This window comes from Schistocerca nitens, chromosome 2 (assembly GCF_023898315.1).
Source record: "Schistocerca nitens isolate TAMUIC-IGC-003100 chromosome 2, iqSchNite1.1, whole genome shotgun sequence".
In the NCBI taxonomy this organism is placed as follows: domain Eukaryota; kingdom Metazoa; phylum Arthropoda; class Insecta; order Orthoptera; family Acrididae; genus Schistocerca; species Schistocerca nitens.
Window position 1 is genome coordinate 307,636,406 of NC_064615.1, and position 17,599 is coordinate 307,654,004.

Genomic DNA, 17,599 nt, shown 5'->3' on the forward strand with positions numbered 1-17,599 from the left:
GCTCTCATTACAATATATTAACATTGTTCATGTCACTGTGGTTGGTATTACACAGATCCCTCATTTTTCCTAATTTTTCATTAGTGTGAAGAAGACTTTTGTCAATAAAATCATCGGTTATTAGTAATGACCATACATCGAGAGGTTTTAGTTCATGCCTGATTCGAGCTCTTTTTAGTCCCGGTAAATGAGGAATCATGCTACGCTATTATATCGAGTTTGCTTGTTGGAAAACGGCATTTCCACCCACCTGCAACATATATTTTTGCCATAAAATTCGTTATTCTGTTTTGAGATTTCTTAGATTTGCAGTATTGACATTGTTGTCATTGTTTCGCGTCACAAGTAATCTGTGCCCGAAAGTTCATTCTGTTCAAATAAGCTTTCATGATGGGTACCAATTATATTAGTACCAGAGTCGATAATGACATCACTATTGGCTTCACAGTTTTTAATTTCATTCTCCAGCCATTGCCCAAATGCCTCAGCAAATTTCGGATGGTCAGCAACAACATCGGTCGTATACAAAAGGAAATAAAAATTTGTTGGGATAAAAAATATTAACATAGCCAGAGACAAGTGGGTTGTGAGACGGGCTCGAGAGTTCGGCGTGAACTAAGTTAGAAACGAACAGATTGACGCACGTGCCAGCAATGAAGGTATGCCTAGACTTGCCGACTGTAGGTCTACTGAGAATCCGAAGATGGCGTTTGTCTCCAGCTTCCTAAGGATCTATGAGAAGACATGGCTGCCGCGGTTGGGTGTTGACTAAAATAAGTAAAGCCACGAATGTTGTGGTTTTGGGTATCTACAGGTGGATGCTTGTTTATACAAGAGGCAGTAAACTTACATAGTTGTAGTTGCAAGGCACTCACCGTCTAGTGACGATGCTGAGGCACTCCTTCCAGCGGAACTCGCGCTCCCTCCTGCCAGTGAGGGCTGCCTGGTACTCGAACTGGCGGCCCCGCAGCTCCTGCGTCATGTACGGCACCGCAGACATGGCCGCCCGACACATCACGTAGTTGGCCGCCACCCTGCGCGATACACAATTCTCCGGTCACACGCACGCACCCTGGTAGCCTACAGCTTAAGCCTGACGTGTGTTCTCGTAGTCTTTCACAGTGACATTACAGAATAAAATCTACTACGTTTTAAAGCCAATCCTCTCTGAAGTAAACTCTGAAGTGACCGACACCCTGTCTGCAGCACGGTTGTTAGGTAAAGGGTATCATATTGTCGGCCGCGAGTGGATCGGTATTCCAATGGAAGGAAGACGGGAGCGTTGATGTGGAACGCGGCGTCACGTGGCCTGTACTAGCTTCTCATAGCAAGCATTTCCGCGTACGCGTCATGTTGGTCTTCCGCGGAAGTTTCCACACGCTGCTGTCTTCCATGTTAAAGCTGAAAATTGATGTCAACAGCGAAGTCGGTTTTCGAAAGCTCAGATGTTTTGTTCCAAGTGACGCGGCTTGAAAACCAAGATTTCATATAGCGTAACACATACCGTAGTGACACTCATTGCTGCAAAATCTGTTCTTACTGTAGAGATTACTAAGCATCTGTTGTACAAAATGAGCGAGTTATGCAAAACATAATGATTCGTGTGTACATTATCTCATTATCAAGTTCTATAAAACGAGCCAAACACAAACGCGTTATTAAACATACGAACATACACTATCTGATCAAAAGAGTACCAATATATGTGTGAGAGTGTTCCCCAGAAAATAATGCTCCACATTTTTTTTTTTTTTTTTTTGCTTCAACAATTCTTTATTGAACATGAGGACACACACACGAAAGAAGGGTGTTCTATGTACTCACCCTATTATTCCACGTAATCTCCACCCTTTTCTCTGGCCTTCCTCCAGGGCGAAACATGGATGTCTATGCCCCGTCGCCGGCCAGAGTGGCCGTGTGGTTCTAGGCGCTACAGTCTGGAACCGAGCGACCGCTACGGTCGCAGGTTCGAATCCTGCCTCGGGCATGGATGTGTGTGATGTCCTTAGGTTAGTTAGGTTTAAGTAGTTCTAAGTTCTAGGGCACTGATGATCTCAGTTGTTAAGTCGCATAGTGCTCAGAGCCATTTGAACCACTTTTTTATGCCCCGTCGGTACGAATCCTTGCCCTGGTGGCGGAGGTAGTGCTTCACTGTGTGCACTTCCTTTGATGATTGACAGGTGCAGCGCCAACTGCCGAGTCGTAATGTGCCTGCCCTCGCAAATGCCAACATCAGCTCGCTGCGACATGTCAGGTGACAGCCGTCGATGGCATTCCCGACTGCTGCAAATCGTGGAGCTCCGCCTAACCGCCTTCTGACGACCTCACCCTCTGTGCCGAGTGACTAACTGCATTTCTGTCGACAGCAGATGCTCCATCGACTTTGCACAAGCGTTTGTGAATATTCCCCACAGTTTCTTGCTCTGCAGCGAGAAAATCAATGACGGCACGTCAATTGTAACCAGGCCCCCACAACCGCACGAGTGGTCGACTGTAAAGAGCGGACAAATTGAATAGCTGGGCGGCGGCCATTAGAGTGGTAAACTGACGCGCGGAGTTCGAATGTTTATACATCGCTTTTGGTTATAAAATGCCTTCCCTTGAGTTAGGTCACAAACGTAATGCCTCATTTAAATACGTTACTACAATATACTTCTTAATTTATGAACAAACAGCACCTAGTCACTGTTTATGAATTTATCTTACGTACTACATGGAATCTGCCGTAGCTAAAAGTTATGTACTGGACCCCTAGCATTTTTCGTAGTTCATTTACGATAGATGTACGCAAAATGCATCAAAATACTCTAATATTTGCCCAGTATATTAATAGATATTTTCTGACTCTACCTTGCTTTAGATTTTATGACGAGAAGTGCGTTATATATGGCATAGTGCTTTGGCAACTCACGACCAAATTATCAAGTTTCAACCTAATCTAGACCATGAAAACATTTCTTCAAAATGATCAGAACATGTAAAATGGTATTCTGGCGGTCGGAAATCTTGCCTTCTGACAGCGTGTAACCATTTTTGTAACAGCTGTGGTTTTGAGAAAGGAAACCTGCAAATAGATAATACCGTGATACGAAATCATTTATTAAGCAAGTGCACTGACATCAAAACAACTTAAAATATTCACATATCTGTGAAATGTAATATTCGTTCCTTTCTCGAATTTATTTGTACAATTAATCGCTGCACAACTCTTCACCATTGTACTTCTTTTGATTGGAACGTACAGACAGTAGAATTACAAGTAACAAATACTGTATGTACGCCCCAACAAATATACAACGTTGAATCAGGGTCTTCATGAACAACAATACTACACAACACATCAGACTACAACCACTATAATGGCCTCCAGCCGAAGGTTCAAATTATCCCGCGACTGCAGCGCCATCAGTGAGTCTAGTTATTTTTTACAAGGTCTTTGTTTGTAACGTACATCACCCACAGACGTCATTTTGAAACTGTCCTGCTGCTGCGCTATCTGTCGGAAGTGACGGAAACTTGGCACACTCACTCACGAGGCTTCAAATAACAAATGGTTCAAATGGCTCTGAGCACTATGGGACTTAACATCTATGGTCATCAGTCCCCTAGAACTTAGAACTACTTAAACCTAACTAACCTAAGGACATCACACAACACCCAGTCATCACGAGGCAGAGAAAATCCCTGACCCCGCCGGCAAATAACACGTAACGTTTCGCATTCGTAGCAATGCTTAGTTGAGAAAAAAAATGGTGCATTACTTTCCGGGCAACCCTCGTGATGCGGAACATATCATTCAATTTAACGAAAGGTGGGCCGGCTAGTATAAAAGGAGGCTGTGAGTACTTTGTTGCCAGTAGAGAAGCAGCAGCAGAGTAGCTTTGCCACCAGAGATCAAGTCCTTCGAACGTGTCACCTGAGTAATAAATCCGTCAAGGACATTTCAGCTCCTGTAAAGTTATCTAAGTCGACTGTTGGTGACGTAATCGTGAAATGGAAGTGCAAAGGAAGAATCACAGACAAATCAAATATAGCCAATCTGACAGGAACTGTTGAGCAGTGTGGACATTGTTGTGAAGAGACCCATTAAACTGGCTGGGTTGATCACTTGTGAGTTACAAATCGTTGCCAGCAGTCGAGCAAGCTTAACGACTCCAAGTGGGGAGTTGGAAAGAGAGGGGTACAATAGTCGCGCGCCTCCACACGTATCTGTAGTCTATGCTAGGCGACATCTGAGGTGTTGTAAAGAGTGATGTTGCTGCACAGTGGATGATTTGAGACGAGGGATTTGGAGCGAAGGACCGCTCTGTATCCTGTGGCAATCCGACGGTAGGGTTCGCGTTTGCCGTATGCTTGGAGAACGTCACCTGCCGTCATGTATGGCGCCAACAATGAAAACGAAGGAGGTGGTGTTATTGGATGGGTGTGATTTCGTGGTTAGGTTGTGATCTCAAAAAGCAATTGGGACCTGAAGCCATGCGTTTGCGGATATGTGTCAGGGTGTGGGCAACAAATGGTTCAAATGGCTCTGAGCACTATGGGACTCAACTGCTGTGGTCATAAGTCCCCTAGAACTTAGAACTACTTAAACCTAACTAACCTAAGGACAGCACACAACACCCAGCCATCACGAGGCAGAGAAAATCCCTGACCCCGCCGGGAATCGAACCCGGGAACCCGGGCGTGGGAAGCGAGAACGCTACCGCACGACCACGAGATGCGGGCTGGGCAACAAGGTTCTAAATCAGTCAATGTTACTGGTAAGTCTTTTCGCCAGTTTGAGAAAATGCCATGCCTCGAGAACAAACTGAGCAGTAAGTACTCCAATGTTAACGTGTCTCAAACGATTCTTCCCATCTTTTCGATTTAACGGTCGAAATTTCATCTTTATAAACTCAAAGGAAAACGATCAGTCGCCCCTTAAAAGAGCTTACTAATCGCTTTGGAGAGGTGTAAATGGTGCAGAAATGGTGGGTGGCCGTGACGTGACCATTAACCACCGAAGTCACTCCTGACAGTGACGTGGAATGTATGTGCAAGTTGGTCGCACGGAATGGCTCTGAGCACCATGGGACTTAACATCTGAGGTCATCAGTCCCCTAGAACTCAGAACTACTTAAACCTAACTAAGGACATCACACACATCCATGCCCGAGGCAGGATTCGAACCTGCGACCGTAGCAGTCGCGCGGTTCCGGACTGAAGCGCCTAGAACCGCTGGGCCACCGCGGCCGGCCGTACGGAATGAGAACAGTGGGATGGTGACGGGGTCCCAGAAAGGCGCTGCCGTGTCTGTACGTCCCCACGGCCACACCGTGAGTGAAGGTCCCCGATTTGTTCTCGTATCAACGCAGAATGTCTACTTTATCTACAATCAATGGCGTTTCACTCGCAGCCAGCGTAGGAACATGAGTTAGCCAGCGTAAGAACAGCGGCTGTTACAAGATCGTGACCATCTGGGACCACAGCCTAATGTCACGCTTCGTCAATGACAGACGATTTCAAAGCCGACAGGAACCGCTGCTGTCAGTAAAAACAGGTCACTGAGAAGGTAACTGCAATAAATGGACACTAGGCGTCGGGTACTTCGCAAAGCGACATTTCTCACAATGGTACGAAAACCTGCACGTCTCCAGCCGGCCGAACGATACAGAAACTGGACGGCAGCTAACGGCAGGTGTCTAGTGTCGTCCGACGAGTCGCCATTTCGCCTCTCTTCAAACGTGTATCGGAAAGACAGATTGGACACTGTAAGAGGTGGTGTCTTCATTGCAGTTGACAAAAATATTGTGTCTACTGAGGTCGAAGTAGAGTGTGATTGTGAAGTTATCTGGACAGGTTTAACAGGGCTACGAGAAATAAAGTTAATTGTTGGGTGTTATTACCGGCCACAGGTTCCACCGCGACAGTTCTAGAATCATTCAAAGGGAGTCTACACTCTGTATCGCAGAAGTACCCGAATCATGCTATATTAGTCGGAAGCGACTTCAACCTACCCAGTATAGACTGGGATGTCTATGGGTTCATTACAGGTGGTACAGATAAGCCGTCGTGTGAATTACTTTTAAACACATTATCCGAAAACTGACTTGAGCAGCTAAATCGCCAGCCAATGCGTAATGGAAATATTTTAGATCTGGTAGCCACGAACAGACGAGACCTAATCGACGGGGTCAGTGGTGAGATAGGGATTAGTGATCATGATGTTGTCATTACGACTATGGTTACGAAAATTAAAAAGTCGGTCAAGAAGGCTAGGAGAGTATTCTTACTAGAAAGAGCAGATAAACAGTTATTAGCATCCCACTTAGTAAATGAATCGACTTCATTTACTTCCGGTACGATGGACGTGGTAGAATTATGGGCAAATTTTAAACACATTGTAAATCACGCATTGGTCAAGTATCTGCCGAAAAAGTGGGTTACGGACGGAAAAGACCCACCGTGGTTTAACAGCGCAATTCGGAGAATGCTCATGAAGCAAAGACAGTTGCACTCGCGGTACAAGAAAGATCGGGAGAATGAGGACAGGCAAAAGTTATTAGAGATTCGTGCAGCTGTAAAAAGAGCGGTGCGCGAAGCATACAACCACTACCACCGTCATACCTTAGCAAAAGATCTTGCTGAAAACCCAAGGAAATTATGGTCTTACGTAAAATTGGTAAGCGGGTCGAAGGCTTCCATCCAGTCACTCACTGACCAGTCTGGCCTGGAAACGGAAGACAGCAAAACGAAAGCTGAAATTTTAAATTTAGCATTTGAGAAATCTTTCACGCAGGAAGATCGTACAAACATACCGCCGTTTGAGTCTCGTACGTATTCCTGTATGGAGAACATAGTGATAGACATCCCTGGGGTTGTGAAGCAGCTGAATGGGTTGAAAATAAATAAATCGCCAGGTCCTGATGCGATTCCAATTCGGTTTTACAGAGAGTACTCTACTGCATTGGCTCCTTACTTAGCTTGCATTTATCGCGAATCTCTTGCCCAACGTAAAGCCTCGAGCGACTGGAAAAAAGCGCAGGTGACGCCTGTATATAAGAAGGGTAGAAGGACGGATCCTCAAAATTACAGACCAATATCCTTAACATCGGTTTGTTGCAGGATTCTCGAACGTATTCTCAGTTGGAATATAATGAACTTCCTTGAGACAGAGAAGTTGCTGTCCATGCATCAGCATGGCTTAAGAAAGCATCGCTCTTGCGAAACGCAACTCGCCCTTTTTTCACATGATATCTTGCGAACCATGGATGAAAGGCATCAGACGGATGCCATATTCCTTGACTTCCGGAAAGCGTTTGACTTGGTGCCCCCCTGCAGACTCCTAACGAAGATACGAGCATATGGGATTGGTTCCCAAATATTTGAGTGGCTCGAAGGCTTCTTAAGTAATAGAACCCAGTACGTTGTCCTCGATGGTGAGTGTTCATCGGAGTGCCCCAGGGAAGTGTGGTTGTCCGCTGTTATTTTCTATCTACATAATGATCTTTTGGATAAGATGGATAGCAATGTGTGGCTGTTTGCTGATGATGCTGTGGTGTTCGGGAAGGCGTCGTCGTTGAGTGACGGTAGGAGGGTACAAGATGACTTAGGCAGGATTTGTGATTGGTGTAAAGAATGGCAGCTATCTCTAAATATAGATAAATTTAAATTAATGCAGATGAATAGGTAAAAGAATCCCATAATGTTTGAATACTCCATTAGTAGCGTAGCACTTGACACAGTCACTTCGATTAAATATTTGGGCGTAACATTGCAGAGCGATATGAAGTGGGACTGACCCCGTCGATTAGGTCTCGTCTGTTCGTGGCTACCAGATCTAAAATATTTCCATTACGCATTGGCTGTCGATTTAGCTGCTCAAGTCAGTTTTCGGATAATGTGTTCAAAAGTAATTCACACGACGGCTTATCTGTACCACCTGTAATGAACCCATAGACATCCCAGTCTATACTGGGTAGGTTGAAGTCGCTTCCGACTAATATAGCATGATTCGGGTACTTCTGCGATACAGAGTGTAGACTCCCTTTGAATGATTCTAGAACTGTCGCGGTGGAACCTGTGGCCGGTAATAACACCCAACAATTAACTTTATTTCTCGTAGCCCTGTTAAACCTGTCCAGATAACTTCACAATCACACTCTACTTCGACCTCAGTAGACACAATATTTTTGTCAACTGCAATGAAGACACCACCTCTTACAGTGTCCAATCTGTCTTTCCGATACACGTTTGAGGAGAGGCGAAATGGCGACTCGTCGGACGACACTAGACACCTGCCTTTAGCTGCCGTCCAGTTTCTGTATCGTTCGGCCCGCTGGAGACGTGCAGGTTTAACAGGGCTAGGAGAAATAAAGTTAATTGTTGGGTGTTATTACCGGCCACAGGTTCCACCGCGACAGTTCTAGAATCATTAAAAGGGAGTCTACACTCTGTATCGCAGAAGTACCCGAATCATGCTATATTAGTCGGAAGCGACTTCAACCTACCCAGTATAGACTGGGATGTCTATGGGTTCATTACAGGTGGTACAGATAAGCCGTCGTGTGAATTACTTTTGAACACATTATCCGAAAACTGACTTGAGCAGTTGTGGGGAAGGAGGATAGTCGTTTGCGGTTCATTGGCAGAATTTTGGGAAGATGTGGTTCATCTGTAAAGGAGACCGCTTATAAAACACTAATACGACCTATTCTTGAGTACTGCTCGAGCGTTTGGTATCCCTATCAGGTCGGATTGTGGGAGGACATAGAAGCAATTCAGAGGCTGGCTGCTAGATTTGTTATTGGTAGGTTTGATCATCACGCGTTACGGAAATGCTTCAGGAACTCGGGTGGGAGTCTCTGGAGGAAAAGAGGCGTTCTTTTCGTGAATCGCTACTGAGGAAATTTAGAGAACCAGCATTTGAGGCTGACTGCAGTACAATTTTACTGCCGCCAACTTATATTTCGCGGAAAGATCACAAAGATAAGAGAGATGCAGTCATTTTTCCCTCGTTCTGTTTGGGAGTGGAACAGGGAGAGAAGATTCTACTTGTGGTACGAGGTACTCTCCGCCACGCACCGTATGGTGGATTGCGGAGTATGTATGTAGATGTAGATGAAATCGCGTGAGGTGCCGAGTGCGCTGACCGCTGCACGTCACGTTCAAACTGTGCTGTGTGGGGAAGCAGTTCAGGCCCGAGGTGGACCTGTGATACTTTGTGGGTGTTTCCTGTACCGTGACTTTGCCTCACCCCGGTCAGGTCACTGTGAACATTAAGTTTATTTCAACGTTGTCGGTGGCAAAGCGTTGCCCTTTGTACTACATTTCAGCTTGAGTCTGCTGTGGATACACCGATCTGCTAAAGTTATAACAGCGATGTTTTTAAAGCCGCATGCAATTGTTCCTCAGACACACGGCTTCATCTCTATTGGCCCGTTAGGTCAACCGATCGTAAGCGCATAGCAAACGTCTGAGGCTGTTTGCGACAGCAGGAGAAACATAAATGAGAACTCGGAAGTCCCCGAGTGTAGTATACTATACTCCGCATCCTGAAAGTTCAAAAATTCCCACTAGATAGCAGCACGTTCCGGGGTGGCTGCTACTGGGTTTAAAATGTGCTGACATCTGTGGCCATCACTGTAACTATGTAGAAAGTCGTTTCAACGTTTCCGTTGTATTTGTAGCGAAAATGGCGAGTGCAGACAGAAGCAGACACGCCGATATGGTGATTTTCGAAGTAAGCACACAGTAAATATCTTTTCACAAGGCTGAAAGAATTATGTCGCCTTTATTAATGTTTGAACATTGTCTCAGTTAAGAATAATAAGTATACAATTTAAAAATTCGAGCAACAGGGACGTCATAACAATGAAGTATATTGTACTATACTTCAGGCTTCAATGTAGTAACGCCTTCTCGTACATTTCAAACTATTACTACTACATTCTCTCTGTCTCTCTCACAGATGAACATGCTTAGCAATAGAGTAATACATTCAAGAAATTAACATTTTAAATTTGTAATTAATCTGTAAATAACGTGATTTCAAAATTAGATGAGGAAGTGGTGGAATACTTATTGTCACTAGACAACTCTGACGTTGATCTTTCTGATTTGGATGATGATGACAAATATACTCCTGGTAATACAATACATATTAATAGTGATATAGAAGAAGATGAAGATTCCAATGATACTTCGTCACATGAGGTAAATATGCTTAACAATGTTTTATTTATATATCTATACTTAATGTTGTTCATTTTTAACAGAACTACTGAAATTGCAAAAAGTTGTGTGTTTAGTTGCACTAACAGTAACGTATATTTGTCAATATGCATCTTAGAGGAAACATTACGTTTATTACATTGTTTCTAGGACGCTACAGAAGTTATAAACAACGGGGAAACTACGTAGATATCTCTATGTTTACCCTCATTTCAGAGAAAACAAGTCAGACATATACTTTGCTGCATGGTAAGTCTCTTGGAACAACTGCGGAAGAGGTCATGAGTTGGTTTGCAGTAAATATGGTGATGGCCTGCTTACAGTATCCTATAATAATGATGTATTGGCAAAAACAATGGGAGATACCTAATATAACAGAGGCTATGACTAGGGATAGGTATTTTCAGTCAAGGAATTCCCTAAAAGTGGTATTTAATGACATACCTGAAAATGAAAGATAGAAGGATTGATTGTAGAAAGTGCGTCCATTCCTGGAAAAGGTCAGAGGAGGTTGTTTTCTACAACCCAGATCTCTCCACATTGCTGTTGATGAAATGATGGTTGCATTTCAAGGCCACTGTGGTTTCAAACAGTATGTAAGAGGAAAACTAAATCCAGTTGGTATTAAAGTGTTTGTTTAGGCCAATCCCAACGGAACAGTATGTGATTTTGTCAGTTACCAAGGCAAAACATCATTTCCTCAGGAGTTGCTTGTACATGGCATTTGTACTGCTTCTATCTTGCTGCCCACAAGATCATTACACCCTGGCCCTATAATTTACCATGACAGATTTTTTACATCTGTGAAATGAGCTGATTTGCTGCTTGAGAAAGGCCTTTGGTCTACAGGGGCCATTATGAATAACCGAATTCCCAAGCAGATCCGGCTAAAGCCAGATAAGAATCTGCAGAACGAAGGATGAGGCTCATTTTCATGCTGGTCAGAAGTGATCAAAAGTTGGCAGTTACAAAATTGACGGACAGCAAAAGTGTTGTAATGCTTTCCACTGCACAAGGTATTGAACCTAGTGACACATGCCAGAGGCGTTCCAAGGAAGAGTCAAATATTTACATATTGAGAAAGCCAGTGTAATTGAAAACTATAATCAGAACATGGGTGGTGTGGATATGGCAGATAGACCAATTCCTACTGCCCAATGCGTGCAAGGACCAAGAAATGGACACTAAGAACAATATGCCATTTCACAGATATTGTAGTTTGTAATTCTCGGCTTCAGTACAAAGAGGAACAGAAGAAATCCAACACTCCAGCAAAGATTTTACTACTGAGAGCTTTTAAGATAATGCTTGTACAGCAGCTTCTGAATCGAAACTAAACAGTAGGTAATCAAGAGCAACAAGATACTCATGATGGCAATGCAAGACAAGAAGAACCTGAGACGAGTGCACCAAAAAGAAGGAAACCAATGACACCGCCACCTCCAGAAACCCAAAAGCAAACAGAGCACTTGCGTGAGATAATTGAGACAAAAATATTTCAAAAATGTCGTAGAGAGAACTGTAAAAAGCTTTGTTGAGCAAAATGTGTAACTTGCAAAGTGTTTTTATGCTTAAATGCACAGCGAAACTTCTTTGCTGCATTTCACAACAGTTGATATGTGTATTTGTGGAAGTTGTACTTTGTAATTTACCACCGAAATAAAAACTGCTGTATTCCTTCTAGATGGTGTCAAACATTATTTTACACTGTTATAAATGAAAACTAACAACATCCTTAATCTACATATTCCTGAATCTACATATTACAATTTATGAATAGCTTTGATTATCCTGAGACCCAAAGTATAGTATATCATACTTGCATTTATGCCCAAATGACCAAAGTAGGATTTTTTTACTACTTTTCTCAGTTTCAGTTATTTTTCCCACGTTTCATATATGTTGTTTTTAAAATATTTAAAAAAACATCTCAGTACTCAGGAGGATACCAGAAGAAACATATGGCTCTTTTCCTCACCGAGTTGGGGTTGTGGTGAAGGCTAGAGGCGATGTTACACAGTATTAGCGTCATGTGGCTGTGAGTGACAAATTTTCTGGATGATCTAGTTATGTTGATGATGAATGTTGAAGCTAGCAATCTGCACAGTATAAAAAACCAATATCAGTTAACTGTGATAAAGACTGGGGTTAAATACCAGTCTCCAGAGACACTTGATGCAGATGCCGAATTACAACGTCGAAATATCATATTGTGAAGACGCGGACTGCCAACAGCACACTCAATTCTACAATATGTGACTCATGATATCAGCAAACAGAGGATCGAAGTGACCACTGACTGCAAAATAGACTTTACACCTTGTTTCATTGTTGGTAAATATGTCTGAGGATAATACAGCTAGCCGAGCTCCCACATTCCAGGTGGAAGGTCCCGTGATCAAGATGTGGCATCCTTAAATTCTCGAGTTGTGTTGTGGTGTGACTGGTGTGTCTGTAGAACCGCCATCTGCCTCTGAGCTCCAGTCGAGCTGATGCTAGTGACCAGACAGACAGTTCACTGTGCGTACAATGGATTCAGTTTCTAATGAATGTTCTGGTGTGAAAGCTGAGGAGAGGAGACAGGTAACAAAGATGACCAATTCCACATTTAAAAATGTGTTCATGCATGACGATACTAACATAGAAAAGACTGACTGTTGCGCAGACCGACAAATAAGCGATATTAGTATTAGCACTTCCGGTACTGTAAAACAATTAAAAGTACTTAAAGTGAAGAAGACACCAGGCCGTAACGAAACACCTGTTAGATTTCACATTGGAAACATTGCGTAATTAACTCCTGTGCCAGCTCTTACTTATGAAAAATGTTTTTCATTCCGTAATAACAGCCCCTTGGGACTGGAAAAGAGCGCAGGTCACTCTTGTCTACAAAAAGGGTTGAAGACAGGGTGCACGGAATTACAGACCTATATCCAGGGTTATGTAGCTTAGCTTCAGCTCAGAAATTACTAAGTTTCTGTAGGGAAACAAGCAGTGCATTTTCCTTTTTTAATCCGGTTCTTACTGGGAAAGGTTGTGAGTATTTTCCTCAGTTCGTACTACCGCTCCTGATTGACTCAGAAATACTTTAATCAATTCAGTCAGTTTATTTAGAAATCGCAATTCCTTCAAGGTTTCGCAGAGATTATCTCAGTGAATACTGTCGTAAGTGCTACGAAAACCTATGAACACTGCCTGTATTTTTGTATCTCCTTCCAAATATTTCGCAGGAATTTGCCTAAGAGCAGGCACGTTGCCATTAGCTGAATAATTGGGACAAAATCCAGCCTGATATTGTCTCATGACATTTTCTGCAAATTTCAAAGTTTTAAACAAGGCTGCATGATCAGCCCTCGGTCGCAGAAATTAAGTCTTTTGACTTGGTTTCGACCCTACTATGAGTGCCTTCATCAGAAGTAAAACACTCAAAGTGGCCTCTAACACAAGTACAGAAATTATGGGAAATTTTTTAATGTAAGAGTAAGTGCTGGCTAACAGTACAAGAAAGAAAGAGTACTTACATGTCATGTATAATTTGAAGTGATAAAGCTTTCGTTGCAAAATTTTTAAAAAGAATATATGGAAGGCAAGCCACTATGGGTTGCTCACTCATGTCAAGCCCCAGGTAGCAACAGACTGAGGCGCCCGCGTTAGCAACTGCGCGCAGGTGAATATTACACCAAGAGTGCCATCTAGTAGCCGCAAATACAAACTGGCTACTTAACATTCAAAATATGGACAGACGAATATTATTATGAACATTATTTAGTACATGAAGTAAAAGGTAATATTTTGCTTGACAATAGCAGACAAGGTAACATTTTGTCTACATAAGAGCTTAGAAGTACAGTTTAAAGGTTGAAAATGACATTATAGAATTACAAACGGGGCTCAATGACAGCACATAGAGTAACATTATGACATGAAACGCAGCCAGTATAAGCCATTAGATAGACAAAAATTATGAGTAGACTTAGGTAGAAGAAACAATTCGGTAACTGCTTGAAGTAACACTAAGTCAAATATCAAGTAACGATTTTATGCCGTTGAAGAAGTTTTTATGGCGTAATTGAAGCTGATCATTAAAAATGAGGCTATCATTTCGAGAAATATGTTTAGAAATTTCTAACTCTTCAAGAATATCTAATCAACGCTCTTTCTTCTCGGTGTACAAAATGTTGATGTCGTGAACAGCTTTAGCGCTAGTGCCATTTTTTCTTAAAAGATGATTGTAAAGGTAAGTCCTGATTGTCCTATGTAGTAAGAAGAGCAGATGGTGCAGAAAATCTTATAGACGCCAGAGTCTTCCAAAGGGGAACGAGTCGATTTTAAATTACGAATACATTTTTTAAAAACTATTATTGGTTGAAAAGGTACATTACAGTTGTATTTATTACGAAGAAGGTGCTGAACATGATAGGAGATGGGCCCCAAGAAAGGAACAGAAAAATCATTTTTTAGCTTGGCTTCAATGATAGAGCTGCCGAGTGAAGTAACACTTTTAACAGTTTTCTTTTTAAGGATGTCATCCACTATGCCAGCTTCACATTCGCTATTAACTATTATCGTTTTGATTAAATTAATTTCTTCGTCGAATTTTTCTTTCTAGAGTGGAATAGAAGTAGCTCTATAAGCAGCACGTTGAAAGAAAGCGTTTTTATGAGATTGTGGTTGCATGGAAGATGCAGGTACGATCTGAGCAATATATGTTTCTTTACGACAAACATTGAATGAGATTTTATTTTCTTCTACTGTGAGCTACAAGTCAAATAAGTTTACCTGACGGCCCTCGTTTTCGAGTACACTGGTGAAGGATATTTTCTCGTGAAGTTCATTAAACAGATTGTGCACCGGCGCAGGGGTGTTAAATAATATTCACAGCTCCCTGTTCACAGGTGAAATATAGTTTGTGGTATACTTGGTAGCAGTTGGTTCCATCTGAACAGAGTTGGGTCTCATAGTGAATTCATGTAAACAATGTCAGATTGCGTTGTAAAAGGCCTTAATTCAGGGGAGAATTTGTATAGCTTCCACTCCTTGTATAGCTTGTATAGCTTCACACACAATCCCTTTTCTGATTTGTGTTCGTCATTGTTTTGTGTACGATTTATCAGCTCGTTGTTATAAAAAGGATTAAGAGAGCTTCTCATTAATTAAATACGCCACTGTTCTCATTCATACCTCCTAGATCATTCACTGTTTTTATTTTATTGTGGTGGTACATGGATACACCAGCAATTATAGGTCCAATATTATCAAATTAATTAGTTTCATTATTAATTTGAGTTCTGAAAGTGACCAGAGACATGGGCAACAAAAGTGCCATGAGTAAATTCACTAATTTGATCCATAGAAATTAATGGTGTACCTCACGATCTTAAGGTTATTGAGAAGATAATACCTTTCTTCATGAAAAGATAATAACATTTAGTATCACTCTGACATACTTGTGATTAAAGCAAGCAACGTCTTGCAGTCTCTCACAGATGTCTTCACAGCGAGCCACATTTCTCCACGCCTTCTTTATGATCTGCATTTTGTAGTACATCGAACTGTTGTTTATTTCTGATTCGAACTCTTTAGTTTTTCCTCACCTTTTAATTTTATCACACGAAATCCTGTGTTTCCATTCTTTGTTTTCTCTTCAAACCTGAACTTTTCTGCGACTAGTTTTGCTCCCACCGCCGGCCAGTGTGGCCGAACGGTTCTAGGGGCCCCAGTCTGGCACCGCGCGTACACTACGGTCGCAGGTTCGAATCCTTCCTCGGCCATGTATGCGTGTGATGTCCTTAGGTTAGTTAGGTTTAAGTAGTTCTAAGTTCTAGGGGACTGATGACCACTGATGTTACGTCCCATAGTGCTCAGAGCCATTTGAACCATTTGAACTGTTTGATTGTGCTTCATGTCTATCATAACACGATCTATATGGCCGGCGGAGGGGTTTTGTGTGGCCCGCCAAGACATTTACAAAAATCATAGGAAAAACAAATTTTCCCGCAAGTGTTTACGCTACTTGGTAGTGCGTACTACCGACAGACGTTTCTACAGTCACGCAAACAACCTAGCTGCATGTGGGCACGGTGGATTATGGGAGCACTACCATCAGCCACCACGGGCACGTAAAATAGCACTGTGCACCCTGCTATTGGCGCAAATTTATGCTCCACGCGGTGGCTGATTGGAGCGCTGTATTTCTCCCGCTCCGAGTGAATAGTACGACGCTCAGAGAAATTTTCTTCTTTTTCGGGTGGTTTACTTGTGTTTTGTCTGTGCAGCAGTACAACGTAATATTTTTTTTTTTTTACTTCAGTGCAGTCATGATTCCTAAGAAGAAGCGTAAAGTCGATGATAAGTTCCGTCTGTTTAATGAAGAAAAAAATGGTTCAAATGACTCTGAGCACTATGGGACTCAACATCTTAGGTCATAAGTCCCCTAGAACTTAGAACTACTTAAACCTAACTAACCTAAGGACATCACACACACCCATGCCCGAGGCAGGATTCGAACCTGCGACTGTAGCAGTCCCGCGGTTCCGGACTGCAGCGCCAGAGCCGCTAGACCTGTTTAATGAAGACTGGACGACCAAATACTTCTTTACTGATGCAGGAAATAAAGCCGCATGTTTACTGTGCCATGATACAGTTGCCGTATTCAAGGAGTACAATATGAAACATCACGAAACAAAACACAGTGACTTTGGGTGCAAACTTTCAGACGAAGAACGAAAAATAAAAGCAGCGGAGTTCGTGAAACGCTTGAAGAAGCAACAAGCGTTATTTACGAAGCAAACACCGCTTCAAAATAGTGCTACAGAACCAAGTTTCACGGTCGCCTATAACCTTAGTAAACAAAACGAACCTTTTTCTGATGGCGAGTTTATTAAACAGTGCATAGTAGAGTGTGCATGTGTATTGTGTCCTGAGGTTAAAACCAAATTTGAGAGCATTTCGTTGTCAAAGAGGACTTTAAGACCTGCTAAAGACTGTGACCGAAGATTTTGTTTGGTTTTCACTGGCAATGGACGAAAGCACAGTTATTGAAGACACTGCACAAGTACTCATCTTTATCCGTAGAATTAATGAACATTTCGTCATCACCGAGGAATTACTTGGTATAGTATCCATGAAAGATAGAACCACTGGTCAGGACTTGTTAGAATGTGTTGTTAATTGTGTGGAAACAAGTAGCTTATCCTGGAACAAAACGGTAAGCATTACAACAGATGGGGCCAGAGCTTTCTGTGGGAAAAATACAAGTATGGTGAAACTTTTAAAAAACAAGTTACAAGCCGAAGACACAGACAGTGACATTTTGGATTTTCATTGTATTTTACATCAGGAAAACCTCTGCAAGACTACACTAGACTTAAAGCATGTGGTAGATCCT

General features: G+C 42.4%; 1 protein-coding gene across 3 annotated transcripts in view; it reads right to left on the reverse strand.

The window, feature by feature from the left end:
• LOC126236074 (neprilysin-2-like) overlaps positions 1-17,599 on the reverse strand; it is a 213,838-nt gene that overhangs the window by 96,906 nt on the left and 99,333 nt on the right. For all 3 annotated transcript variants that reach the window (XM_049945133.1, XM_049945132.1, XM_049945134.1), the window contains exon 8: positions 876-1,034. In XM_049945133.1, coding sequence (XP_049801090.1) covers positions 876-1,034 — 159 coding nt within the window. The remainder of the gene's footprint in view (positions 1-875; positions 1,035-17,599) is intronic.